The sequence below is a fragment of the Caretta caretta genome, chromosome 11 (genome assembly GCF_965140235.1).
Source record: "Caretta caretta isolate rCarCar2 chromosome 11, rCarCar1.hap1, whole genome shotgun sequence".
Classification (NCBI taxonomy): Eukaryota; Metazoa; Chordata; order Testudines; family Cheloniidae; genus Caretta; species Caretta caretta.
In genome coordinates, this window is record NC_134216.1 from 52,379,317 (window position 1) to 52,406,433 (window position 27,117).

At 39.3% G+C, this 27,117-nt stretch overlaps 2 protein-coding genes across 8 annotated transcripts in view; one reads left to right on the top strand and one right to left on the bottom strand.

Moving 5' to 3' along the window:
• The window catches only part of ANKAR (ankyrin and armadillo repeat containing), a 48,430-nt gene extending 28,478 nt beyond the window's left edge, over positions 1–19,952 (top strand). For 3 of the 5 annotated variants that reach the window (XM_075118015.1, XM_075118016.1, XM_048870259.1), the window contains 6 exons: positions 1,318–1,476; positions 2,195–2,312; positions 3,196–3,305; positions 5,665–5,861; positions 19,128–19,174; positions 19,705–19,952. In XM_075118015.1, coding sequence (XP_074974116.1) covers positions 1,318–1,476; positions 2,195–2,312; positions 3,196–3,305; positions 5,665–5,861; positions 19,128–19,174; positions 19,705–19,952 — 879 coding nt within the window. Of the gene's footprint in view, positions 1–1,317; positions 1,477–1,666; positions 2,321–3,195; positions 3,306–5,664; positions 5,862–19,127; positions 19,175–19,704 lie in introns of those variants that run through there. The other 2 variants (XM_075118017.1, XM_075118018.1) reach the window with 2 other exon arrangements.
• OSGEPL1 (O-sialoglycoprotein endopeptidase like 1) overlaps positions 1–27,117 on the bottom strand; it is a 48,184-nt gene that overhangs the window by 13,136 nt on the left and 7,931 nt on the right. The window contains exons 4-9 of one of the 3 annotated variants that reach the window (XM_048870270.2): positions 26,788–26,992; positions 26,553–26,701; positions 23,582–23,712; positions 23,317–23,388; positions 20,995–21,046; positions 2,412–2,464 (exon numbers count right to left, since the gene is read on the bottom strand). In XM_048870270.2, the coding sequence (XP_048726227.2) occupies positions 2,412–2,464; positions 20,995–21,046; positions 23,317–23,388; positions 23,582–23,712; positions 26,553–26,701; positions 26,788–26,992 (662 nt within the window). Of the gene's footprint in view, positions 1–2,411; positions 2,465–14,115; positions 20,133–20,994; positions 21,047–23,316; positions 23,389–23,581; positions 23,713–26,552; positions 26,702–26,787; positions 26,993–27,117 lie in introns of those variants that run through there. The other 2 variants (XM_048870271.2, XM_075118023.1) reach the window with 2 other exon arrangements.

Below are 27,117 nucleotides of genomic sequence, written 5' to 3' on the forward strand. Positions count from 1 at the left end.
TGTTCAGAATCAAGGCACACACTAAATTCAGGACCACAAGATCCTCAATTTAGGAAGAAGCTACTGACTACTGGAAACAGGGTCAAACCTTAAACCCAGAATATGTGTAAGTGACTTGGAAGTCCTTTACATCATGCACGCATCCTCTGGAAGTGCTAATAATTCCTGAGGACAATTGTGCCTGGTGTGAAAGGATGTTGGAGGGGATCTGCACCCACTCCGTGAATAGAAGGTGGGAAGAGAGCTCATGCCATTGAGCTCTGAGCCCTTCCCCCAAAGCTGCCCTTTGTGGATCTTGACTCTCCTTTTCCCCTTCATTGGAGTTGTGGATGTCAATTCAGGTATCAGTAAACTTTTTACTATTGTTACTACAGGGGGCAGAGGGAGACCAGGAACAGGTCCATAACATTAACACAGGACAAAAAGCAAGGTTAATTATACTGGTTGGGAGTTAGCAGGATTCAGGGTATGTGCATGTTCCTCTTGCCCCTATCACCAGAGAGAGAGGGATTTCTTCAGGCTGAGGGTCCTTTACTTTGCTCCAAGACTCTCACTTCCATTTCAAAGCAGTGAGCTGCAAGATCACTGTTGGGCTCCATTGCTCCATCCATCCAGTCTTCTCAGCTGTCAGCCACAGAAACGTGTTCTGAAGTGGATTTGGGGAGGCTTAGCACATGCTCAGTACCTTACCAACAGCATCTTCCAGCTTCTGGTAGTTGCGGTGAGGGAAGCTAGACAGCTATATGGGTGCCTCTGCATGTGTTCTTTCTCACTTCGGGGACAGACAGACATCTACAGCTGTAGAGTCTAGCTGAATCACACAGCTTTGTGTTGTACAACATCTACCTTATGTTTTATACTGCTGCCCCTCACTATAGTGTCTGAAATACTTCCATGTAAATTCAGTAGCAATAGTGAAGTCCTTAGTGGACTGTATGGAGTCTCTGACACTTCTTCTTTTTTGGGATAAAAATCTGCCGGGATAGGGTTTGTTTTTTTCAATTGTATTTATTTCCTTTTTTGTTCTGTCTGTTTGTTTCAGGAGGGATTTTTTGTGTGTTCTTGATTGGGGTTTTTTGGTTAAAGAGAAGTGTCAGTGTGGTGAGCGTCATTCTTATCGTTATTTAGCTCTGAGGGTTTGGCCTGCAGTATTTATATGAAAATCAATAAAAACAAAGACAAAAATATGAGGATGGGGTTGGTAACTATTTTAACATATCAAAGAATACAGTATTTTATTATTTAATTTTTAGATAGTATGAAAACTTCAGAGCTCGCATGTTTCTTTTGGGTTTTGTATTTGTTTTTTTGTTTAAGGATATTTGTTTACGAGCTGGATATGCTTTAGCCCTTTTTGCATACAACAATCCTGTCCAACAGTTCCTGATATTGGAGACTGGCGCAATTACGATGTCTACATTTGAACCTTTTCTGCGATCAGAAATTGAGACAGATAAAGCAATGGCTGCGTTTCAGGTATAGGAACAGGGCTTTTACACATAACACACAAAACACATAGGCCCATTACCAGTTTAAGATGTATTATGTGTAATGTTATGGTTATTAGAACTGATTTTTACACAAAAATATTAATATAAAGTCCTTTTCAAAGAGCTTAAATGGCCGAATATAGTAACACTTATAAAATGTGTAAATTACATTACAGATTTTGAAGATCCTCATCTTCTCTGCAAGCCTCCAGTCATGAACTATTTCAAAAATAATCAGAACTTGGGACTGTTTTTCATGGTAGAAGAAAATGTTGGCTATAGACTTGATCCTGTATCTTTACTCAGACAAAAATCAATGGGAATTCTGTCTGATTAAGGAATGCATGTTTTTTTCCCTACGTGTTTTTATTTTAGCATAAGAAAAGAATAACTATTGTATCAAGATAATTTTAACAAACCAACAGATGTATAGAGTAGTGGAAAAGACTGTAACACCTGAAGATGTATGAGTTATATGGATAAAATTGCTTGTATTGCACTGACATGTCTATACTAAGGTTGTGCCTTTTTCTGCCAATAGGCAAAGGTCCAAATTGCAAGTGATAGGGTTGAAAGTGTCATGTAAACGTACAACACTATACACAATAAGTGATTTTCTTATTAATACGTGAAGAAAAAAGGAAATGGAAGAAACCTACTTAAACAATCCATATCTTTTAAAAACGGTCTGCTTTTGATTTCAGATTGTTGTTTTAGCCAAAGTCATAGTGGATGTGGACCAAGTTACTTTGTCTGCAAGAGGGGTTACTATTTTAGTTGAACTACTAAATTCTGAAAAGACTGCTACTCTTGTTCTAACTGGTAAGAATTATAGAAGATGAGCAAAAACTCATAGTAATATAAAGTTAAGCATGTCCTTAAAATACTGTTGTTTCTCCAAAATGAGATATTGAAACTTACTGTGTAGTATTAGATGGCAGACTCAGGTCAGGAGACTGGCTCTTCCAAAATGCCTGCACAAAGGAGTAAGAGGACATAAGGCATCTTTTGGTCTGCTGCAGTGGCTACCCACATCTTGAGTTACTGCTGGGGAAGGGAGGAGCAGCCTCTGCAGGGCTTCTACTCCCACTCCCATGCCACCCTATGGTCTGCCTAGCATACTTAAACTAGTGTAGCGGGAGAAGTAATCCACATTCAGAAAAAAGCTTTAGCAGATTACTTTCCCCCTCTAAAAAGGTGGGACCCGGGGACTGAATTGTGACTCTGAGACACAGTGCAGTCCTTCATCTGTTTCTGTAGATTTATAATCTGGCCTTCCATTTTTATGCAATTCTTGCTCAGGCAAAATTCGTATAGACATCAATGAGAGTTTTGCTTAGGTAATGAATGAGTAAAAACTAAGGAAGGATTTCAAGATTTTGCCCAAAGATGATAAAGGAGATGTATTTAATAAAATACTGCTACAGTGTTTTAAAATTATTTCTCTTACAAAAGCAAATTTCTTGGAGGCAGAAATCCAACATTTTAGATGCAATAGTTATAAAAAACATATTGAGACTATCACAGTTGAAATAATGACAGAAGACAAAAGATTGTGGGTATGACAACTTCACTGATAATATTTAAACACATTTTGAAAAAACAAAGCATTTCATTAAGATTATGCAGGAGACTAGAAGTGAACAAACTGATAATATGTTTGACGTTATATAATGTGTAATTCTAGTGTCTAATTAATTTGTAGGGAAATTATTGGCTAGCCTGGCTCATACAAGAGCAGGTATTCCAGAAGCAATTACTGAACTAGGAACTATCCAACGTCTTTGTTATCATTTGTACTCAGATAAAGAAGAGGTAAAATTTCTCCCATCTCCCCAAAATAAAATGTTCATGTTGTGGTTTTAAATTTATTTTTCTCTTTATTAATTACATCTGTTTGCACAATTAGCTAATGAATGTTAGCTTTATATGTACTAGTAGAAATATTTTATAAAACCTCTCTTAAACAACCAAAAACATATTAAAAATAAGATAACTGTGTAAGACAAAGTTCCTGGCCCCATTGAAATCAATGGCAAAACTTCCACTGACTTCAGGTGGCCAGGATTTCCCGCAAAGGTTTCAGTGTATGTTTGTTAAATACTTAAATCCTGATCGTGAATGGTAAATTTCTTACCTGATAATTTCCTTTCTGCTAGCAGTATCTACCACTATTCTGAGATGTATGTGAGGTAGACAGCAGTGAACAGAAGTCAGGAGAATTAAGAAAAAAGATTGAGATAAGGAAGACATCCCCCTCCCCCAACTTAATTGCCCAAAATGGCAATGCTATTACTAGATCACTGCTTGTAGCATCCCTGCCACAGGAGGCCTCTGTGAAGGACAGAAAGTCCATTTTATAGGATCTAATAAAGGTGTTAACTTATGACCACTTTGCAGCCCTGCAGTTTTCTAGAGTAAAAGCATAAGTACTTTTTGCCTATACAGTCATCATAGCTCTTGTGGCACGTGCCTTAATGCTGGATCACCTGGTGTCTTGCATACTTCTATGATGCATAGCTTGATCCATATAGTTACTAATAGCTTGGATACCCTAAGCCTTTGGTTCTTTGGATGAAAGGATATAAAAAAGGAGCCCTAGCTTCTTGTTGATTTGGAGCTCTTTAATGCTTTTTGAACATCTAAAGTGTGCCAGAGCTTTTTTCTCAGATGCTGTGGCTTTGGACAGAATGAAGGGAAGAGTATCTTCTGTGAGGAATGGAAAAATGAATTCACCTTAGGCAAGAACAATTCCAGTATTCTTCACACCAGCTTGTCATCATAGAACATGCAGTGGAATTCCTATGTGAATAGAGCTGCCAGTTCAAAACCTCATCTAGCAGACGTGATGGTGACCAAAAAACAGATTTTGATGGATAGGTAGAATAGAGATATTGATGTCAATGGCTCAAAAGGGTGTGGGGTTAGGACTTTTAATCCTAGGGGAGGTCCCCATTTGGGAACAAATAGTTTAACCACAAGTTTAGCCAGTCTGATTGCTCTAAGAAACCTGGATTCTTGAGGGTTCTCTGTTAAGGAACCAGAGGATCCAGAAAATAGGAGGTTACTTATTGCTGACACCTGGTGTGGAGCTGGGCTGAATTCCATAGTTTACCCCTTCCTGAAGAAACTCCAGGATATCTGAGATACCAGGATCCTTGGGATTTTTTTTTATGTTCTTCACACCACGAGCTAAACCTAGCCCAGATGGAGGAGCAGCCCTTTAGTGTTGAATCTTGCCTGGAGAAGAGTTCTAATCGCTTTCGAAGATCACTTGGCACAGCTAAGGCTTCTCTCTTAATAGTCAGGCTATCAGTTGTAGATAATTGTAACCGTGCCTCAGTGGGTCACAACTGAGGATGCCAAATTCAGGATGAACTGCTGAGAAATAGGGCAGATACACCCCCAAGACTGGTTGCTATTCCCCTTATGATATACCAAACCAGCAACAAAAGTAAACTTCTGTTTCTTTTGGCTAACAAGAAGTCATAAAAGCAGTTTCCTCTGGCATTCCAGTCCTTGTATTACCACTGAAAACACTCGATTTAAAGGTGAGTGGTTCTTTACAACTATTCTCATCAACTAAAAGGTTCTTAAAAAGAAAAGGAGTACTTGTGGCACCTTAGAGACTAACCAATTTATTTGAGCATGAGCTTTAGTGAGCTACAGCTCACTAAAGCTCATGCTCAAATAAATTGGTTAGTCTCTAAGGTGCCACAAGTACTCCTTTTCTTTTTGCGAATACAGACTAACACGGCTGTTCCTCTAAAAGGTTCTTCTGATCCCAAAGGACCAGCCACACAACCAGGTCAATATATAATGTACATATTACCCAAAAAGCATGCTGATGCCAATCCCTAAAATCTAAAGGTTTATTCATAGAAAGAAAGAAAGAAAGGTGAGAGTTAAAATTGGTTAAAGGAATCAAATACATAACAATCAATGCAAAGTTCTTGGTTCAGGCTTGTAGCAGTGATGGAATAAACTGCTGGCTTAAGTCAGGCTACCAGTGGTAGACCCAAATTTATCTTCTTTGTCAGGTTGAGAGCTGTGAGCATGCATCCTTGCTCGTTTTGATAATATAGTTGCTTTATTTAATGTGAAGAATACATCTTTGAAATCAGAATTAGAATCAGCCTCAAACCAGTATCAGGGACATTTCTGTTTCTTCTAGGTTCGTATAGCCTCAGCTGGTGCTCTTGGATACTTAACATTTAACCGCACTGCTTATCGCCATCTATTAGTGGAATGCAGGAACAAACCCAAGCAGTTCACACGTCTAATGAATAACCTCAGCAGGGATGCAAAAATAAGCCAGGACTTTGTAAAAGAATTCCAAAGGCAAAGACAAGTGGGGCTGCCTTCTTTAAGGTACCATATGCTGTACATTTATATGGGTGTGTGTTTACTGAAGTTAAAAAATGAAATAGAAATAATTATATGATTTTATATTTAAGGATAAATTTTCCAAATATGGAAGCAGAGGTTTGTATGCAAAAAATGCACGTGCATACAACTAAGCCACTGGTGCATGCAAAAAGATATTTGCTCATGCAAGTGCCTTTTGTGGGCACAGTTAGTCAATTTGCTTTGGCAAAAGTGGGTACATGTATGTGTGAAAGTTGGCCTCAACTTTAAGAAAATGTATCCTTTCTTGTGCACAAATATTTCCTTACTTCTCATCAAGCATAATCTCATGTTCTGTGTATATATTTCAAATATATATACACTTTATCTCTGCTTTAGAAGATGGTTTCTTTTTTCTCATGTGAAAATCTAGGTGATATACTAGAAACCAGTAACACCACTCTCAAAATATTAATGTAACAATATCATTTGCAAATATCTTAGGCAAAATAGTCAATTGGACAAAATCCAAAGTCATAAGCTTGGGCAAGTTCTGGCAGGACCCTGTGCATTAGCATGAATCAGAATACTGTGCTTGGCACAGGGAGTGCAAAGCAGAAGTTTTACATCCCTAACATGCTTCCCCAAAACCCACAGGTCCTCTATGACAGAAATAGTGCTGGTTTGTTCTGGAGCATGATTTACAAATATTTTTGAATAGATGCAACTGACTCGACACTGGCCCCCTTCACTCTCCACAAATTGGGCAATCTCCTGACAGAATTCATTCCTGGCCAAAATGGGTGTATGTTAATGTTGTTTTTTTAGCATACATATTGGGTTGTGTTCATTGTGGGGCCATTCATGGAGGCAAAATTTAGCTCCTTGTCAAAAAGCTGTACATCAAATTTAAATGCTCTGTTTTATTATTTATATTTATAAAAATCCAATCAATACACAGAGCTACTACAAAAATTAATGGTAGAATTTAGTAAGTTATGGGCACCTCCAATCCCATATAAAAAACCAAAACGAAATTTATAATTAAGAAAAGACATTCATACTGAAATGAAAACTTAAAAATATAACTTATTTAGAAATCAAATGAACTCAGTTTACTGTTGGTATTACAGTAGCATATGGAGACTCAGTCAAAGGTAAGGTCCCCATTGTCCTAGGCTCTGTATGACTGTAACAAAAAGATGATGGTCCCTGTCCCAAAAAGCTCACAATCTAGGTTTAAGAGCCAGAAGAAACAAACGGATGGGCAGGAAGAGAATGGGAGGACAAGATAATAGTAAAATAAGCATATTTTGCATAGTAGGTAGTGAGTTTAGTCTGTAATCTGCCTAGCCATATGCAGCTGGTATTGCTTTTTTAAGCTTTTTGTGATGGAGGTAGTTGGAGGACAAGGTGGTGGCTCTGCAGATTATGACAGGTCCCCCTCTTCTCCCCGGATATATAAAGGGGTATAGAAGAAAGTGTACAGATGGTTGTGGGAGAAGAGGACCAATGGATGATCTTTGACAGTTCAGATTAAATGGTTAAAGATATAGTTAAAGATAAATTTGGCTCCGTAATAATCCACCACAAGAACATGTTAAGAGTTAGACTTCTCTCAACCATAGCCCTTTGGGAACAGTGCAGAAAAGAAGACTGTTGCTAGAACAGAACTCCCCTGTAGTTTCAGTAAACCAGTAGTTGACAGCAGCTACTAGCTGCACACTCCTATCCTCCAGTTGTGAGGGTGGAACCTATCTCCCACCTCTACAACATGGGGTTGCAATGGGAGACTATCCCCGGCCCCCCTTACGCCAACTCTGGATATGGGATGGGTTGTGGATATGAGAGAGACCCTACAACTCCTTTCCCTCAATGATAAAAATGAGAAGAGAGAGAATGTTTTAACAAATGTTGCTGTAAACAGGAATCAAAGTTTAAATGCAGGCTCGTTAACTTTCAGCACCACAATGCTGCCTAGTTATCATGCACCTCTACAAGGTGTATTTACACAGAGTAACAGGAAGCGATGGCCAGGCCCTCATGTGTCAGAAGACCTGTGCAAGCCGGCCATGCTAGAAGTTGCAGTAAGCATATTCAGGGAACACTGCTGAAACAGAACTTCTGTGATTGTATTCACTACTAATGTTACAGAAGTGATTTGCTTTGCTGTATTCTAAACTACTATAAATTATAGCCAGTTATGGAAATAAAAACTGGCAATCCAATAAAACAGTTCTCATGGAAGGTATGGTATGGGACTGTACATCAGTTTATTCTAGCGAATAAACCTAGGACATAATAGGAATAAAGAAAATATATCTGACAAACTATATCCATGGTTACAAAGAGTTTTAGAAATGCTTTTCATAGTCAAACTCTTGCATGAATGATTAGGAACTATAATATCATAACTACATTCAGGCTAATAAAGAGAGAATTCTAAAGGAAACAGAATCAGTAATAGGGTTTGGAATGCTGATAAATACACTGTCTCTTCTGTACAGTGATGCTTCCTTTCAATCTTGTCATTGATTATATTTCTTTTAGAATTCTTTCCCAGAATTACATAAATCACTCAATTCCTAGAATGTATGGTGATAATCTTCCATGTAATTTTTACGTTTCTAACAGCTGTTACGCTTTCATACTTAAACCTAAACAGTGTGATTTGCCTGATGTTAAAACATCCATGTAACTTAATTCCTTACAATTTCATTTTGAGTTCTAAGTGATACTTTAAAGCTAAAAGGAACATTTGAGTAAAAGAGTGCAGTGCTTAAATTTATGTCTCAATAAATAAAATAAAAGCATGCTTCCAGACTGGAATCAGAAAATACCATCCTTTGTTCAAGAACAGACTGTGACATAAATGGAAAATGGATTGAATGAGACTCTAACATTAGACTTATAAGACAACATACATGGAAACAATTTGTAGATGACTTCAACTAAGATTCTGATAGAATCTCCCTCCTTTCCTGGTTTGCTGTGCCTGGCCAATGGGGGCTGCGGGAAGTGGCGCGGGCTGAGGGATGTACTGGCCACCACTCCCGCAGCCCCCATTGGCCAGGGGGCAGCGAACCGCAGCCAATGGGAGCCAAGATCGGCCAAACCTGCAGACGCGGCGGGTAAACAAACCGACCGGGCCCGCCAGGGGCTTTCCCTTAACAAGTGGCATCCCAAGTTTGGGAAACACTGCTTTAAACTAACATGTAACAAATATAAATTAAATATATTATTCCCACACAAAACCCTCCTATGTGGTGGTGATGAGGTTTCAGCCATATATCAATACTTTGAATTTCAAGAATTTTTTAAATTAAAAAAAAAAAAGAAATTTTTAAGATTAAATTTACAAGAAACACCAAATTCTGAAAGTCTTGAAATTCAAAGTTAAGATAGTCAAACTAGCTAAGTGTTCTGTAATTAGTGTCAATTTTGTATGTTTCTAATACTAAATGTGATGACTTGTTATCACACTAACTTTTGTTTTTAATGTAAATGGTTTAATATAATGATCTGTGTCTAAAGAGACTTAGATTAATAGCTGCCAAACAGAGTTAGAGGCCTGATGCTATGAGGTTCTCAATGCCTTCTGTACTTTGAAGGATTGGGACCTTAAGAACAAGTGGGGAAAAATTGCCTTCAGCATTCTATTTATCTAATGAGGAATTGGTAAAATTATTTTGTGTGTTGTGTATAACACTTAAGGTGATAAAGTGGCACAACCACTGTGGGCTGGATTGTAACTGTACAATCTGGCCTGAGAAAGAGACAGTGTGTAGTTGCACTGCCCCAGGAGCAAAGCAGGAATGGGGACCCAGATCAACGAAGGGACTTAGGCACCTAAACCCCAGATTTAGGTGCCACTGCAATCCATAAAACCCTAGCTCAGCTGCTACCTAACTCCGTAGGTGCCTAAACTCACTCAGTGCCTAAATTTTGGCTGTAAAAGCTTCCTGGGCATCTAAGAGGCTGGGCATGTGCCCTGTTGCTTCAGGCAGGCACTCAGGCATCTATCTCATAAGCCACAGCGCAAACATCAAAGCAGGTGAAGACAGGTATTGCCCTGCTTATCTGGCCTGTGGGGCTCAGTCTAATAGGCCTTGCTCTGATCATTCCGCATAAAATAGGTGGGGATGGGTGGGATGGGGTGAGGAGGCCTCCCTTATAATGTTTAGACCAGCGGTTGGGAAAGTCACCTGGAAGTGGGTTTAATTTTAGTTTAATTTCAGTTTAATTCCCCCCTTTGCCTGTTGAGAGAGATCTACCTCAGAATACTTCTCCTCAATCTCTTTATTGAAGCACTTCCACTTTGTAGAATTAGATATTAATTCGATCAAAGAGTGAGTGAACGGCTCTATAGTGCAGTGCTTAAGGCACTTACCTGAGAGGTGGGAAATCCTATTCAAATCCCTTCTCATCAGGCAGAGAGGGGGAACTGAATCATGATCTCCCACTGGGCTAAACATTTTAAGGGAGTACTCCTCCTTCCCCTGATGGTTTTGTGTGGACTTAAGTGTTTGCTGCTCCCTATCTCGGAAGAAACGGCTTAGGTGCCTGACTCGAGAGGGGTTCCCAGCTGTGGATTGCAAGCAGAGAGAGATGCCTTCCTGCAGCGCAGACTGAGGCACCTAACTCCAAGAGAAGGACAGGATTTAGGGACACATACCTCTTGTTGGCATTTTCCATGGGCTATCTTAGGTGGCTCTCTACCTACCATGCTGGCTTTTGTGGATCCCGTTCTCTGGCACCTTTCTACCGGTATTGTATAGCCTAGGCAACTAATCCAGGGTTTATGGAGTCTAGTTATGTTTTCCAGTGCAGACCAATGCAATATCTAAGTCTATTTGTGGATCCGGGTGCAGACCATTACTTGGAGAGCAGGCTCCCCCTTTCCCCCACGGGAGAATTAATTTGCATCAGCACTTTTGTTTGTACAGTATATACCCTGGTCTGTGCTAGCTCTGCTGTGCTGGGTGGCTGACAGATTTGGGTGTGCAGAGCCAAGGCTTTGCCCAGGGCTGGCCCACAACATTTTGGCACCTGAGACGGGGAGCTCAAATGATGCCCCCTGCCCCCTCGCTTGGGCCAAAACTTTGAAAGGTCTCAATTCTGCCTTCTTCCTGTTCTACTCCTCTCATGGTACTGCTCTGCTACCTACCCCAATAAAGGAGAACTAACAACTTAAAATGCCTTATTCAAAAATTTTAAGTAACACAACTTTCAAACACCTGAACAGCAAATGTAACTTTTCTTGTCTGCATAGTAAACACTGGCATTTTTATCTGTTTGAATAATCAAAGTGGTGCTTTCCATTCCTTCTTGGTTGCAAAGATTTGAACTGCTTCCTGAAGGTCCACAGTCTGGGCCAGCTCTTGCTCTGAGATGGTTACAAGGCCAACCAGCCTCTCCTGTGTCATTGTGGAGTGTAGATGTGTTTTTATTAACTTCAGCTTGGAAAAGCTGCGTTCTCCACTGGCAACTGTTACAGGAAGTGTTAGAAGTATGCACAGAGCAACAAAAGCATTTGGAAAAAGGGTGGTTATCTTATTTGTGCACATACATTCCAGAACAGCCTTTGGAGTTGAAATGTATCTTGAAAGGGCTTTCAGTTCATCACCTAAATCACTCGCATCAATATCGTGCATGTCATCATGTGTCAACACTGTCTCTAGTGCCCTGCATTGCTGGTGTAGGTCTTCTTCAGATGTAGTGAGGAGTTTTGGAATATCATACAACATCCCAAATATACTGCTGTGTTCCTTGAGCTGCATGAAACGTTCTTCAACTGACTGTATTGCACAATCTAGCACTTGGTTAAAGAATTCAACTTTGAATTGTTGTTTGGGGTCTCTTATGGGATTATCCCTTGCCTCGTAATCAAAATGTCATCTTCGGTGACATTCTTGAATGGGTGGGAAAATACCTTCAGTGTGAAGTTCCTCTGCCAAGTTCTCTGCACTCTTCAGAACATTTTGAAATCCCTCATCTGACCGGTAAGACTGTAGGTATGACTTTGCTTTGTCCAATTGTTTCATTGCTCCAGATATATCAAGGTCAACATCTTTGAGTCTCTTGCTTACAACATTTATTTCAAACAGTATGTCATGCCACAACACTAAGCCACACAGAAATTTGAAGTTATGTATGTTTCTGGTGATTCCATTTCCCTCTGCCACTGTTCTCCCATGAACAGTTCCTGTCATAGCATTATCCTCCATAATGGCAACTATGGCATCATCTATCTTCCCAATTTGGTGTCTGATAGGCTTTATCGCCTCCAATCGACTTTCCCATCACGTGGCACTCAGTGGATTGGTGTTGGAGCAGAGAGCAGTTTGGAGGGAAGCAGAGGAGAATTTGGAGAAGTGCTGTGGGGGGGCTAAGAAGACCAAGACCCTAGGTAAAGGGATGCCTGGTTTGTGCAGAGGGAGGGCAGGAAACCCCACAAGCTGAAGGACAGGAGAGGGAAGTAGTCCAGGGGAAGGAACTGCTAGTTCAAGAGGTTTACCACTATCCCTAGGGCCCCTGGGCTGGGACCCGGAGTAGAGGGTGGGCCCAGGTCCCTCCCTCTCCACTCCCCTCCTCTAGGACACTAGTGAGGCAGTTCAGGGGTGAGAAACGGTGCCCTGAACCCTCCCCAAGAAGAGAAAGCGTGAGACCCATCAAAGTAGTGCCAGCAATTTGCCACAGTACATTTCTTGGGTGGTGACTCTTCTTAGATGCTCCTGGAGTACAGCGTCAAACTCTGACATCAGCTCCACAATTTTAAGAAAGTTTCCACTTTTTGGCACATACAGCTGATCTGAAGTGCCACGCAGTGCTAGGTTTTGGGTAGCAAGCATTCTCACCATGGCAATGAGCCTTTTCAGAACATTTTGCCAGTAAAGAGATTCTAATGCAGTCTTCTCTTGATGCTGATCATCTATGGTGGCCTTTAACCTTAGTCTCATCTCAAGCTCTTTCCACCTATGGAATGCTCTCTGGTGATTTTCTGCCTTCTCATGGCATACCAGATTTCTAGTCAGATTTTTCTAGTCCTTTGTTCCGGTAGAACCCAATGTGGCTGGAACATCAGACTGGAAGAATTTGCAACAAAAACAGTATGCAGCATTCTGGGTTTTTGAGTACATGAGCCATGGCCTCTCCACTTTGTCACCATTGGGGATTTCACGCCAGTAATGTGTTGGATGGAAACGTCTATTTTCATTGTCTTTGGGGAACATGAAGTTTTTCACTTGCTGTGGCCCATGCAGTACAAGGAAGTCCCTCAGGCTACTGCTCAAGTGGGTCCACAGTCCTGGATCATCTAGACTTAAGGAACTAAACTCAGCAGCAGCTGTTCCTTGCGACTCCACCACACTCTTCTCTTATCTACACTGTTTTCAGGAATGTGCATGGTTACATCCATTTGAGATGGAAATATGGATGCTGCAGTAGCTGCCAGGTCTCGTCCACTCTGACTAACCGGAAGATCATGCATCTCCTCACCACTCTCATCCTCACTGAGGCCGGAAGTCTCACCGTGAACATTTGTGTCTATGTATCTCAGGACTGCTCCTTCCTGCTTAGATAGAAAAGCTTACTTTGCTTGCTTGCTTTTTCTGAATGCTGCCCCAGAGGGGTGTTTTCCTCTTTCAGTCATGACTGCTGTTCTGTGCCAGCTATAGTGGCTCTCAACACTCAATTGAAGGGGACAAATAAGCAGGCTGGTAGTAGGGCCTGAGTGAGGGAAGATATCAGCGTGTTAAAGGCCTAACTGGCTCCTACTACTTCAGTTGACTGCCTGTTCTCCTCAAGTGGGTTCAGGGAAGCAGCAGGAAAGAGGAAGCTCCCTGAGAAGCTGGTGTTAATCAGTCCAAGCTCCTCGGGGTGCTAGAGAGGTACATAAAAGGCCCCTCCTCCTCTCTCCCTGCAGCTCCAGAAGTACTCTACAAAATTTCTTCTCCATAAATCACCTATTATAGTTTTAACATCGTTGAATAGTTATTGAATTTTCTTCCAGCATATCCTTGCATCTAAAGTAGCCACAAAGTCAGTATATTAATGTGTGTTTAAGGTTCCTAATATATTATTCCAGTTTACATGTAATTTCTGCACACCAGTTGAAGTGAAATTGGCCAGACCTGCTTTTCATCTACACAGGTATAGGAAAGAATGACTTTAGCCAGGAGGATAAAACAGAGCCTGAAAGTTTCATTTAGAGGTATGGTGATGAAATGGGGGTTAATAGTGAGCCATAGATTTTACAACTCCAAGATATACCTTTGAGCATAGTAGTATATACAATAATTTATCTTTATTCTCAAAAAAACCCTGACATTTCAAAGATCTTGGACTACACAAATTCCAGAAATGTATCCAGATGACACAGGCACAGATCTTAAAACAAACATGCATGCTTTTGTGTGCACCATGATATACATGCAATACATATAGTGTATATGCAAGTTGAGTTTGCAAGCATGCAAAGATATGTGTAAGCAGAAATCTGTGACTTGCACACGATGGGTATTTTTGCATGGGCACTTTTGCTCAAGTTCTTTTCAGAATTTTTCCAGACTCTCTCTGAGACAATAGTAATACAACCTGTTTAAAAGCATGAGTTTCAAGCTCCTCAGCCTTCAACTATGTTTACAACTGATGCAGATGAGCTGGAGAGCAGACCTAAAAGAACCCTTGATGTCCTTACAAGTCCAGGCTCCATGTGAACTGGGGAGGTCAATCCTAAATATCTTCTCATCAAGAACACATGAAAGCCTGCATTCTTCAGAATATTTTATCTCAATTGGAATGTGCTCAATTAACTTTATAAATCAGGCAGGAGTCACTGCACCGAACACTGAAATGCAGCTACCTGCAGTATTAAATCTACAAAGGAATTTTAGGTAGGCAGAATGTATTTGTCTTACACTATCACAGGTGAGATACATGATCTAATGGTCCTTTCTGGCCTTCAAGTCTGTGAATTGTAGAAATACCAAAGCAATAAACACCTGACATATTTGAAACATGATATTCTCACAGATAGCTCAAGTTGTCAACTTTGCACGTTTTGCCTGTTTGGCTACTGCAAAAAACTCAAACTTTTATTTTGAAGCTGTTTTTCTGGGATGATTTTGTTTTAAGCCAGAAAAATTGGTCTTCCCTTCAACATTGCTCAAAACCTCCTGTAGGCTATTTACTACAGGGAAATTGACCTCCTCTCTAAGGGAAATTCTTTATCATTAAGTAAGAGCATCCATATTTCCTCAGGTACGTCAGCTGCCTCTATCCGGCCACACAGATAAAACAGTGTTAGTAGCCACATTTAAATGTAATTGATCCACTTTTATTAAAATAAATTGCAGTGACAAAAGGTTTTCTCAACCATTAGACTCAATCTTCAACAATCATTAAGTTGGAGCAAAAACTCAAACATTGATGCGGGGGGGGGAGGGAAGAGAAAGAGGGAACTGAATAGCCAAAGAATAGCACAGGTCAGACAGTCTCCTATGCTCCCACTAAACGCTGGCGAACCCGCAGCTTCAAAGAGGGAGAGTAGCTGTCTATTGCTTCTCTGGAATCTCTCTCAAAGCAAGACATGAAGGATACTTAACTTAGTGATGAGATCATATGGAACTGACCCAATATGTATAAAGTCCTTTTTCACTTACATTCTGTGTTAAGTGGGATCACATGTAGATATTTCCTTTTCTTGTCAGTCTAGGATTTGTGTATGCTGAGGTAGTTTCACTGTAACTCCCCTGTCGCTTTTCATCTTTGAGCATCTCTTAGCAGTGTTATTTGTTCATATTTTTATAAAGCACATCCAGTATTCTGTGCACAGTTCAATTTTAAAAAAGATTTTAAGGAGTCCCAAATAACACTGACATGTTTAAAGGACTAGAGAGGGCTATTGGTGCATTGTTCCAAATGCTTTGCATTGCCACCTAAAAAGTCTGCAAGCCTTAAGCATTTTTTTTCCTGCTTACTCCTGCAAAATCTAAACCAAGATAGGATAAATGAGTAAGTCTTCTACATATAGTTTTGTAACATTACAGAGAGTAATTGTTTAGTCTTTTAGAGATAAATTCTCTGGTCCAGGTAGGAGCAGAGTACGGCCTTGAACATACTGGTATCAGTATAGTTCCAACGCAGAAGTTTGGGACGTTGATGTAGAAAGCCAGCAATGGAAGTCTGCAGCCCCTATACCTTGCAGAGAACAGCTCTGCAGGGGTTTCCTCAACCTCAGTATGGAGAAGGTTTTGGTGGCAGTGGTATGCCTTGTGGATCTGCAACAACTCTGGATTGCCAGGCAACCCCCCGATGCAGAGTGAGGTACTACAGCCACTGGAAGAACTGGGGCAATTGTGGAAAGGTTCTGTACTCTGCCAATGAAACAGGTTTCTCTTTCCTGATTCTTCCACTTACTTCAACTGTTCACTTGGAGCAGGATTTCCCCTTTAATCTCAGAGAGCCCAATCCTTCAGTTGCTTTGTATGCAGAACTCCCACTGAACTCAGTGAGCTTTGTATGCAGATAAACTGCAGGATTGGACCCTAAAGAAAGTAATGTATACACACAGGATTCTTGCCTGTAATTGTAATTCTCTGAATGTGGTATCCTTTGTGAATTTATGCTGATCATCTCACCTCTCCTTCAGAATTGTAATAATGTTGCAATAAAGGACTGACCATTATGCTCTCTAATTCACACATGAAGCACCTGTAACAAGGATTTATTAACCAAATTCTAGACTGATGTCACACGTCTTAGTTCCGTGACCAAAAGTAGTGAACTAGAGTGTGATATGGGTAAGCCACAATCCTTTCTTTTATTAAAAACTGAGATTTTTGAAATGTGTGTGTATTTTAAGATATAAAAAGAATGGCTGGGATTTTTTAAAAATAGCTCATTACTGGCCTAATTCTCCTCCCATTGATGTCAACGGGACTTTTGCCACCTTACACATATGTTTGTGGTGGTGGTGCTATAAAGTGCATGTCTGTAAGTTTTAGATGTTATTAGTGAGTGGTAGAACTGTAGGTGAACCATACAAATCTTTCTTTAAAAGTGGCCATAAAACTCTAACACCCATAGTGTCATATTTTGAAAGAGTAAGAGAATGCAAACCTTGTTTAAGCTTTATTTTTTATTGTAAATCAGTTCCATCTGGTAAGCTTTAAAGTAATCTTTTCTGTATGACTTATAACCCAGTAGATAAAGATTGCTAAATTGTCTTGTTTGCAAAAATAAAAAAAGGGCATCTGGTCATAAGAAGTCCACATTTATTTTTAATGTTGTTGAATGCTGATGGATACATGCTGAGTGGCTTCTGTGTTTGCTAGGCTCTTTGCAATAAGTTATCTGTAAGGCCCATTTTCTGTATGTTGATGCCAGCATAAGACCTTTTCAGCAGTGGAACGTTAACATCCTCTGAAATGGTCTTGAATCTCTTTTTTTATATATGTATTTTAGAGTATCATGGATTCACAGTGCAAGTGGTACACCACAACTAATATATATATTTTTTAAACTGCTTGGTTAAGTAGGACCTTTTCAAACTGACATTAGCCTAAATATTACCTAACTCTGACCTGATTAGACCATGCTGTCAGAATCCAAGGTGTATTTTATACCCGATTTGCCTGCAGATCTCCAAGGAAGGTGCTGTAAGGTGGGGTAAGTAAAAATTGCAAACCAGAAAAATCAACTATAAGGCCAAGGGGCCTTTGCTCCTTTTAGGTCAACATGCTATCTGAAGGAAGACTGATGTTCCAGAACTCCAAGATTTCACCTCTGAGGAAGGAAATCACATCACCAAATAACAGGCTATACCAGCCTTTGACAAATCTTCCTGTACCTGAAAGTCTGCTGGTACTGTCTCAGCAACATTATCCTCTGGCTTCTCATCTGCAATTCTAGTTTCTATGTCAGAAAAATTCAGAAGATTGTGAGATCTTAAGAGTTCACATACCCCATTCTCTTAAGTATCTAATTTTTCCCCTTTTGTTTTTATTTGCTGGGAAACGTCCCATCCTTTTATTTTTTTAATTTTAGGAAGCGGCACTGTGGTTGTGTACATGAGCATCTGTAAAATCCACACAGAGAAGGCACAAGAAAAAAAGCTCATCAGGTTTAAACAACTCTAAACTCTGCCTCATAGAAATACTTGTGTTCTGTATTCTGTGTACTAAGAATCTTAAAATTGCCGGTTGTAAACTGTTAATCAGAAGTTTGACAACTCCTATTTATCAGAATGTTCTATTAAGGCCTGTTATTATCTGTGTTGGAGGGGGGAAGGAAGGGGTTATCCACCACATAAGAATTGAAATATAAATTTTAATTGGGTTTGAGATTGTGGTGTATACATTAATCACTTGGTTTCAGTATAAAATATTCATCCAAGTCTAAATTCATATTTCATTACCTCTGGTATAACTCTTTAGTTGGGGGTTTATAACTAAACAGACAGCTAACCTCCTTAGAATACTTCTTAGGACTTATGAGGTTTGATTAGTAGTTGTATCAATCTAATGATTTAACTAATCTGATAATTTGATTTTAATCCAATATTACTAATTTATTTATTTGATCTTGATTTGATAACAGTATTGCTTAGTTTATTTTAGTAATATTGATGGGAGTTTAGTTTTATTGATATACTTCCTTGATTTTATTTTTTTGTTAAATTTACAAAGACGTAAAAAAGGATACTGAATCATATTTCTTTCAGTAAGTGACATGGGCCAGAAGCATTGAGAATTCATATAGATATCAGCACGTCCACCTAGGAGTCTAACGAGCACCCTCTTAATTATCCTTTGAGTTTAAATTTTTTTTTAAATTCTCACAACAGTTAATAAGCAGCTTTAGTTAGAGAATCTCAAACTACTTCGCAAACAGTAGTTAAGTCTTTCAACATCTCTGCGAGATTATTATAATATTGACTTTTATAGACAAACTGAGGTACTAAATTAGTAATTAAGAAGTATTTGTAACTTTTTCTGATACTGGGATTTTAAAAATGTTTATATGCCTAGATATAAAGATATTAACTTCAAAGAGGCTACTCATGTGCTTAAAGCTAATCATATATGTGTTTATAGGCCAAAAATCTAATATATTTATCAATGCATATTAGTTAGAACTCAAATGAGTTTGATTTTTGTGAATTCATAAGAAATGCTGAAAATATATTTAAAAAAAAAAATACCCGGGGCCTTCATGTTATTAGTCCAAGGAAAAACCGAAGTGCTTTAATGATCATGAATTCCTAAATTGTTAATATTTTATTTACAGTTTGGAGATAAATGGAGGACCACCTGCAGTTCCAACCTATACTAAAGGTATATAATGTATTTAACTTACTTTGAAGTTCACAGATGAATTAATTAATTAGCTGTCAACACATCCCAAGAACAGGGATCTGCAGAAACACTCTGCAAAAGACAATTAATTTTATTCGTAGTCATACATTTAACTTATTTTAGAAATTACCTCCATAATGAAGCTACATGTACTATATGCCATTTCCTAACTTTGAAACTGTGGGCAGATGACTTTAGTTAGAATTCTCAATTTTTTTAATTTAGCTAATTAGTTAGTATTGGTAAATGTAAGGAACCTATAAAAGTTTCTGAGTAGCAGCCGTGTTAGTCTATAGCTATAAAAAGAAAAAGAGTACTTGTGGCACCTTAGAGTTTCCGTTACAAATGTAAAATAGTTACTGTTTGTCATAGGTGGCCTCAACTTAACTTTGTGGTCTTCTCTTTTTTAAAAAGCCACAAATATGCTAGGTCACAATGTTCAAGGACATTCACTCAATATTCTGTGATGATATAAATGTAAAACAAATTACACTGTTTTTATTTTGCAGAGAGATCACGAAGTAGTAGTAGTGGTAGAAGACAACTGAAAGCTAAATTTCATCCAAAGGACTCTCTTCTTTTAATGCCTACATCAGCTCACTTAATGGGAAAACTCAGAACTACAGACAAACCCCATAGCCGGACCATGGGACTTCATTCATTTGCACATGCAACTTCAGACATCACAAAAGTTTCAAGACCCAGAATTTTTAATGTCAGCAAGCTCCGGCTTAATTCACCAGGAAAGAAAGCTTGAGTCCAGTGCCAACAAGGTAGCAGATAAGTATTTGTATCCATGCAACATTCTGTAGGTTTGGGAATAGTCTTTCAAAACAGAATTTCATGATGTCTGTTGCTAATACACAGATGCCTAATTTTGGAAATCTGAACTCTTTTCAAAAGAGAGTTGTGTGTGGGATGGAAGGAGGCGGTCTGTCTGTGAAGAAATAAATTTGCTGCAGTAGTAAAGAATAAATGCATTGAAAATACATTTCAAAATCATCACAGGCATCAATTAAGGCTATTGTGTGCAGGTTGTTTTATATTTGGGTGAATTTAAGCTTCTATTTCTAATCATACAATGCCTTCTGTTACTAGATACAAGAGCTGCAAAATAGCTGCTACACATACTTGCATCTTCTATCTTCAGATAAGCACTCTCAGACTAATCTATCTCCACTCTTATGGGTAAATTTTTAAAATGTTGTGCAGAGTTTTAAGATCAATGGATTCATGTAACCAAAATGTTGAAGTGCTATGAAAATTTGCCTCTATAAAATAGGGCTTTGGAGCGGAGCCCGGAGCTGGAGCGCAGAGCAGCTCCAGAGCAGTGGAGCTGCAGGTTTTTGCCTGAAGCTGGAGCAGAGCTCCAAAGCCCTGCTATAAAATGTTGTTCTGTGTTACAAAAGGATATTTGAGTATATAGTTAATAATAATTAAGGCTGATACTTTTCACTTATCTTGAGATCTTTAACTGAGTGCTTTCCAAAGGTAATTATTGCACTATTAAATTATTCCTATTTTACACATGGGAAAAATAAGGCATATAAGTCTAAGGTCATGCAAGGAGTCAGTGGTATATCAGACTAGAATAAATCTCCAGACTTCCAGCTCCCTGTTCTAACTACTAAATAGCACAGCTGTCCTTAAGGGTGCTTATATCAGTCAGATACATCTTAGTAAGAGGAGACTAAGAAACGTAAACATTTTAATAATAGCCATGAACAATAACTCCCAAACTGGATATGTTATAAGTTGATAGTTTCAAGTTCATTTAGGGAGACTTCTAGACTTGGTACCTTGATGGCAACTTCTCCGACTTGTTCTGAGATATCAATTCCAAGAGAAGCTCTATAATATAACAAGCACTGTATTATTTATTTTTTAACAAACAATTTTTTATAATTATGGTAATAAAGTTACACATCTACTCAACTACGAAGCTACCTATTTAAAGTATTTAGCATTATGAGAGAGTATTCGGTGCTTGACTCCTGTGAGCTTTATACAGGCAATGAAGATTTGTACATATATCTATACAGCACCTTCTTTATTTTATTTTGTCCAACTTCCCGTTTATGAAAGAGTTTCCTTGTTCATAGCATGATGATGTACATGAGTTTCACCTAACCCATAATGTTTTTATAGCATTCCCCTTCAACAGTGACAGTGAGTAAAGTATTGCAGGTTCTTTCCTTCCATATTAATAGCTCAGTACTGTCTACTAAGTGTCTCGACACAAATGATCTGCCCAGAACAAGAAACATGTTATCTCTACCCAGAAATGTGATCTCTATGCATATGCACTTAGGCTTTTATCTGTCAACTCATCTTTGAAACATAAAATGAGAGTCCTTTCAAAAGTCAGTCTGTTAGCAAAATAAACCAAGCCTCAGCCCAAGTGAAATTAAAAGGGCAGCACTGTTACTGAAGTCAATGAGAATTGTCTCTGGTTATGTCAGGGGTAAGTGAGACATCAGGGGTGAAATCCTGGTCCCAATGAAGACAATGGCAGAACTTCCACAGATATCTATGGGCACAGAATTAACCCACATATGTTCTGCAAATAATAAAGCTGTCCTGTCCAGTCACGGGAGGACTACCCCAGGGTAGAGGGATCCCTCAGTTGTGTAGAGCTGGCATAAAAGTTCCTCTACCAACTCCTTCCTGCAGCCAGCACAGGAAAAAAGGAACATGGGCTTTCCTTGTACCCTGAGTATCTCTGACTGCTGAAGTGGCCCCAATGTACTCCGAATGGGGGAGAAAAGCAAATTCTTTCTACAGGAGAAATATTTTCTCAGCTTCCCTCCCAAGTGTATCTCCTCTAACTGAGGTGAGGAATTGTGAATACTGTAACTCCCCACTTAACGTCCTCTCGCTTAACACTGTTTCAATCTTACGTCCCTGCTCAATAACAGAACATGCTCCATTTAAAGTTGTGCAATGCTTTGCTCTAATGTCGTTTGGCTGCCTGCTTTGTCCACAGCTGGCAGCCGCCCTATCAGCTCCCCTACGCCTCCGCCCCTCCCCCTCCAGCACCTCCCGCCCGCCGGCAGACCCTGCAGATCAGTTCCTTCTCCCCCCTGCCTCCTGCCCGCGGCAATCAGCTAGCTTGTGATGTTCAGGAGGGAGGGGGAGGAGTGAGGACTCGGCACACAGGCTCCCCTTCCCTCCCCTGCCTCTTGAACGCCGCAAACCAGCTGATTGCTTCAATTCAACCCCACTTCCATTCCTTCCAAAACCTACATAACCTCATAAAACCATGGATACTAATGTCTGTAAAGTGCAGTAGAAGTATTTTATATTATCAGACTTTTCTACATCAAATATTTTATTGAAGGTATTCTGGTTATAAAGCAGTATTTTAGCTTTGTCTAAAGACCTGGGGCCAGACTGATGCTCAGTGTGGCTTTGCTGAGAGGGTGTCTACTGCTGCCATCCCTCAGGGTTCCCAACAGGATGCTGAGGAGTAGCCTGCTTTTTTTTTTTAAATGGCTAGGGATTGTCAGCATCCCCACTGGAAGAGGCAGCTGAGAGGTCAGCATATCCTTCACATGCCTGGTGTCCAATTTTGGAAAAGTGCTAACCTGTCTCTAGCTCCTTAGAGCAAAATAGGTTGGGACTGCCGTGTGCCACTGCAGCCTCCACCAACAGATATTCTATCTCAGGAATGTAAACCCAGTCTGAATGTAGCACTGGATGGCTGATCATGAATAGGCAGCAGGGTTCAGTGCATAGGACAGTGAGCTCAGAGATAGAATATCTGAGTTCTAGTTCTATTCCTGGCTCCGCCACCAATTAATTGAATGACCATAAAAGCAAGTTGCTTAACCTCTTCATGTCTCAGTTCCCCATATAACAATCGGAATAATGATATTTATCCAACTTCATAAAGTGCTTTGAGATCTATGCCCCAAAAGGGGTAAATAAGTGTTAAGTACTTATATAAAATTGGAGTGAAAAGTTACTGATATTTAAAAAGCACAACTACATCACAAGAAATTTCACATAATAAAATCTGATGGTATAACTGAAGGAGGCTTAAATTAAAATGACTGAAGGAAGTTAAAGTGCAATGTGACCATATGAGAAAATGGATTGGTAGGAGCTGTGCCACTTACTTTGGTTCATAGCGTATGCCATCTGTGCTATGTAACACACCTAAGCCTGCACGCATCCTTTCAATGCCATTCCTAAATGGAGAACATAAACGTAAAATGCAGTTCCTATTTACCATACAAATGTCTTTTTGTCTGCATGACACATGGCTTAATCACAATAAGCAGAAATTCTTACACAATTACATCAACTGGTTTTTCACATGTTGTACCACTGCTTTATAGAACATTTAAAAAACAAAAATATAGAAACACAGTCTTTGCTCACCATGCAATCATAACACCATTGTCAGTACAGAGTCTGGGAGGAGGACAAAGCAAATTGAAGTCAGTTGCATCTGTTACAATTTTCAGAGCTCTTCGGATATACTGGTTACTTGCAACTCCTCCTGATACAACCTGACAACAATTTTTAAAAGACAGGCAAAAGTCATTCAAAAGGTAAACAAATAAGGAATAGCTGACAGTGCACTAGTTCAACAAAAAGCTTGATGAAGATATTGAAGAAAGTTCATAAGAAAGGCCATACTGGGTCAGACCAATGATCCATCTAGCCCAGTATCCTATCTTCGGACAGTGGCCAATGTCAGGTGCTGCAGAGGGAATGAACAGAACAGGTAATCATCAAGTGATCCATCCCTTGTCATCTACTCCCAGCTTCTGGCAGTCAGAAGCTAGGGACACCCAGAGCATGTGGTTGCATCCCTGCCCATACTGGCTAATAACCACTGATGGACCTATCCTCCATGAATTTATCTAGGTTTTTTTTTTTTTAAACCCTGTTATGGCTGTAGCGTTCACAACATCCCCTGGCAAAGAGTTCCACAGGTTGACTGTGCGTTGTGTGTAGTGTACTTCTTTTTGTTCATTTTAAACCTGCTGCCTATTAATTTCAGTGGGTGGTCCCTGTTCTTGTGTTAAGTGAAAAAGTAAATAACATTTCCTTATTCACTTTCTCCACACCAATTAAGACCTCTATCATATCCCCCCTTAGTCGTCTCTTTTCGAAGGTGAAATGTCCTAGTTTTATTAATCTCTCCTCATATGGAAGCTGTTCCATACCCCTAATTTCAAAGACAGCAACCAATTATAATAAATAGGGAAATTAAGACCTAATAGAATAGAAGAGGATAAGAGAATTGTGTGTCTGTATTCTTACTAAGGGCTTGTCTCCACTGGCAGGCTAAATTGGCGCCACCGCGATTGATGCAGTGGCATCACTTTATTGGATCTGGTGAAGATGTGATAAGTTGATGGCAGAATGCACTCCTGTTGACTTCAGTGCTCCACCTCCCCGAGAGGCGGAAGCTAAGCTGTGGGAAAGCATCTCCCGCCGACATAGCACAGTGTAGATACCACATTAGGTCGATGTAAACTACATCACTCCGGGGGGTGACTTACAAGCAGCAGTATAGACCAGGCCTAAAAGATTACTGAACAGATATTACTATCTACAAAAAGAGCATGTAAAGGCATGTGTAAGTAGGGCAGTTATCAAATATCCGGCATTACTGGGTGAAATTCTAGGGCCTCTATTATGCAGGAGGTCAGACTAGATAATCATAATGATCCCAGTTGGCCTTAATCTCATTATTCAAGTAGGACAGAACAAAAGTAATGGGTGTAAATTGTAGCATGGCACATTTTAGCTATTAGAGAAAATGCTAAAAGGTAAGAATAGCAAGCCATGTAATCATCACTATATATTCAAAGCTAGACTTTATACCCATGTATTAGGGATGATTTTGGAATGGATTAGCTTATTCACATGCAATGATTATTTGTATTAAATAGCGCATAGAGCTCTCAATCAGGATCAGTGCTCGTGTGTGCTGAGAATCTAATTCAAATGAGTCTATGAAATTATTTAATGTTTTAAATATATATTTTAAGTGTCTTGTAAAAATGCTAGCTGTTGCAATGCTAGATGACTTTCTGGTCCTACGTACCACGCAAAGACACCGTTCTTTAAAAAAAAAAAAAAATTCACATAATTCTGTCATCACAGATCCAGAGTCAATTGAAAGTTGTCATCTTTTTATGCATCCAATAGTAAAAGTCCTGGAAAACTCTGCTTTCTGGGACATGTATGTCCTTGTATGGTGGAGAATATTAATGGAAGTTTTATTGAATTTGGCATATAACCATTTTTATGCTTAATTTAGAAATTTTTCACTTACAATTAAGTTGCTATAACACATGGAAAGGTAAAAAGGTAAGTAATCTCCAGGGTTTTATAGCAACTATACTTTTTACCTTTAGAGATATTTCAAAAATTTCAATAAAAAGGCCAATTTGGGGGGCGCGGGTGGGCAGAGGAGAACTTTCATGAAAGAGTGTCCTATTTTCTAACAAGCTCTAGTTATCTTATTGAAGAGAGGTTAGTGAAACTGAATAATACGAAAAAATTTGAACCCAGTTACAAGTTATAAAATTAAGTTCATTAACAGACATTTTCACATGTTCACAAAAATATTTACAATTTTTTCACTGTATTTCATAAAGCTTTAATCATCATTGAAAAATTACAATGTCCCAGCATAGAACTGCGGGAGGGGAGAAAGGGTACTGTTCTGCTGGAGGTACTCTCTTGGATGAGACAGAGAACTATGGTCATGACCACTTTTGGTAATTAAAAATCTCATGGTACTTTTTACAAGATGAGGGGTTAATCCTAGTGTCCTGGCCAAATTTAAACGTGATTAAATCATATTCTGTTTACCTATAAATTCCCCTTGTAATTTTGGCTTGATATATTATTCTCACTTCCTCTCCTAAACTGCTTTCTAGTATTGCGCTGTACAGCTGAAACAAATGATGTGTTTCACCCAGAGATGGCTTCAGTGGAGGGTGATGCTATCCTACATGTAGTTTTTGTATCAGTTTAACTTTATACAATGATTGAGATTGCTTGGAGTAAAAGATGTTAAAGTTGTGGATAGATGTTCCCAATACATCTAAATATATACAAGAAAAATACAGACATGTAAGAAAACTTTAAAATTACTTTACCTTTAACAATGCACCACTTTACAATACTCTGTTGCAGCAGGATTTATTTTATATATTCAACTAAATGTACCACATACATTTATTTTAATCCTGGAGCAGCATTATCAGTGGAAATGTCAAGGAGGGTGCTGATGCCTTGCTGCACTTTCTCCTGGTGCTGTTACATGTATTCAAATGTATGATGGCATGTACCCCTTGACATACATAGTAAAGTTATATGTACTTACCAAAGTTGCATTTGTTTGTGATAGGATGCCGCTTTTTATGCAGAACAGAATAGCCCGGTGTGTTCGCTGGGCAATATGAAGTGCTACTGCATGCTGTACTGCAGCAGCAATGTCTGTAACACAGGACAGGAGGTGTCCCTCCTGTATACCTGCAGAAATTGTGAGCAAAGGGGTTTTTGCAAATATAACCACAAGTCAGGTGTACAATTTGTATATATCTTACTTTGAAAAATACCTTCTTCCTTTTCTTTTTGCATAATTATTCTAGTGGCATTGGAGTGAAGTCCAGAAAAGGAAAAATTGCAGTTAGGATGATGTCGCATGGGAGCTCTGAGTTCATAATGCAGCCTGTTTCCCTGTTGGGCCAAGTGCTCTATAGCTTTCCCACCACTCATTCTGCAGCACTCTGGGTGCTTTGTTAGAGACAGTCTTCTTGCTACCTAGAAAAATAGAAAATAATCTAATTATGCTAACAATAGACTGGGAAAGAAGAATTGGGGAAAAATAGGGCCAAATTAATCCCTGATGTAACTGCACTGCTCCACTATAACTCCAGTCAATGGAG